Source organism: Acanthisitta chloris, unplaced genomic scaffold, assembly GCF_000695815.1.
Source record: "Acanthisitta chloris isolate BGI_N310 unplaced genomic scaffold, ASM69581v1 scaffold29985, whole genome shotgun sequence".
Lineage (NCBI taxonomy): Eukaryota > Metazoa > Chordata > Aves > Passeriformes > Acanthisittidae > Acanthisitta > Acanthisitta chloris.
In genome coordinates this window covers 1-1752 of record NW_008675832.1, presented here as the reverse complement: position 1 = coordinate 1752, position 1752 = coordinate 1, and the positions used below count along the sequence as shown (strand labels likewise).

General features: G+C 64.3%; 1 protein-coding gene across 1 annotated transcript in view; it reads right to left on the bottom strand.

Moving 5' to 3' along the window:
- LOC103803366 (laminin subunit beta-2-like) overlaps positions 1 to 1745 on the bottom strand; it is a gene marked incomplete at its 5' end in the record, with an annotated part of 3315 nt that extends 1570 nt beyond the window's left edge. The window contains 5 exons of the mRNA XM_009075914.1: positions 5 to 361; positions 430 to 526; positions 619 to 833; positions 1402 to 1626; positions 1706 to 1745. Coding sequence (XP_009074162.1) covers positions 5 to 361; positions 430 to 526; positions 619 to 833; positions 1402 to 1626; positions 1706 to 1745 — 934 coding nt within the window. The remainder of the gene's footprint in view (positions 1 to 4; positions 362 to 429; positions 527 to 618; positions 834 to 1401; positions 1627 to 1705) is intronic.
- Between the last annotated feature and the right edge of the window lie 7 nt (positions 1746 to 1752).

The window sequence follows — 1752 nt, the reverse complement described above, 5'->3', positions numbered from 1 at the left end:
GTGCCAGTGGCCAAGTGAGCAGCATTAGCAGCGGTGGCATTGCGGGCAGCCACCACATCACGCACAGTGGCCAGGTTCTCCTCCAGTCGACGGAAGGTGCCTTCAAAGGCGCCGGTGGCCCCGGTGTGCTGCAGGACGCTGACCCGCTGCGCCAGCGCCCGGGTGCGGGCAACCAGGTCCTGCACCACGCGGTCCCAGTCCCCAAAGCAGGGATGGCAGGGCTGGCAGGCAGGAAAGGTACCAGAAAAGCCTCGGGCGCACTGGTCACAGCGGACTCCAGAGATGCCAGGCCGGCAGTCGCAGTGGCCACTGCTGCGGTGGCACTGGGCACTGGCTATGCCACGGGGGGCGCAGTCGCAGGCTGCAGGGAGAGTGGTGTCAGGGTGCCATGGGGCCTGCTGTGGTACCCCCACTGGCACTGGCTCTCACCTCGGCACTGCTGTCGTGGGTCACCCCAGTGGTGCTCCTGGCAGTCGGTACAAGTCCGGCCCCCAAAACCCGGCCGGCATGAGCACTGCCCTGTGAACTGACAAACACAGCATGGCCGAGGCTGGCACTGCTGCAGCACACCCCCAGCACCACCCCACCCTGCTGTCCCCTGTCCCCGTCATGTCTCACCTGGTTACAGGCAGGTGACAGAGAGTGCTGGGGGTGGCAGGCACAGGGTTGGCAGCCCTGCCCACTGGCCAGGTTCCAGAAGTTGGGGCTGCAGCGGTCACAACTCTGGCCCTCCACGTGGGGCAGGCAGTGGCACTGCCCAGTGTGCCTGTCGCAGTGGCACTGCTGGGGCCCGCAGGTGCTGGCATCAGTGCCCAGGGGGTTGCAGGAGCAACCTGGAACCAAGAGGCACTGAGCAGGGACAGGGATAGGAGAATCTGGAGGGCATGGGGATGGGATGAGGACAGGGATGGGCATGAGATTGGGGTGGAGATGAGATGGAGGTGCAGATGGGGACACAAGCAGGGATGGTATGGCAATGGACATGGGTGGAGGCAGGATGGAGACAGACATTGGGCAGGGATGGGGTGGGGACTTAGATGGAGGCGGGATGGGAACAGCATAAAGACCACTGATGGGGTGGGATGGAGATGGGACAGGCACAGGGTAGAGATAGAGATGGAATAAGGACTGCATGGGGACAGATGGATGGTGGTGGGGATGAGTTGGCAGTGGGAACAGGAATGAGCATGGGATGAGGATGGGATGGGATAAGCTGGGCATGGGGACAGGAACAGGGCTGCAGTGCTGCAGCTGGGCAGAGGACACAGCTGAGAGCAGAGCAGGGCTGCAGGGCCCCCACAACACTGTGCACAAGCAAGGGCAGCCATGTGTGCACATTGTGCCCACGGACGTGCCAGGCCCTGGAGGCAAGTCTGTCTCAGTGTGGCAGTGGGTACTCACGCCTGCAGCTGTGCCGTGTGGCATCTCCATAGTAGCCAGGCTGGCACTCGGCACAGTGGGGCCCTGCGGTGTTGTACAGGCAGCGCAGGCACTGCCCCGTGCGCCGGTCACATGCCTCCACGTCCGTCAGGTCTATGTTGTCGTGGCACTGGCAGGGCAGGCAGCGCCCACCAGGCTGCAGTGGGTCTCCATAGTACCCGGGGGCACACTCATCACAGCGGGGACCTGCTGACACAGAGCGCTGGACAGTGCCTGAGGACAGGGGACCCCCAAGGGCACTGAGCATGCTGCAGCAGGCACCCACCTGTGTACCCAGGGCTGCAGTGGCACACGACCTGCCGGGAGCGGCTG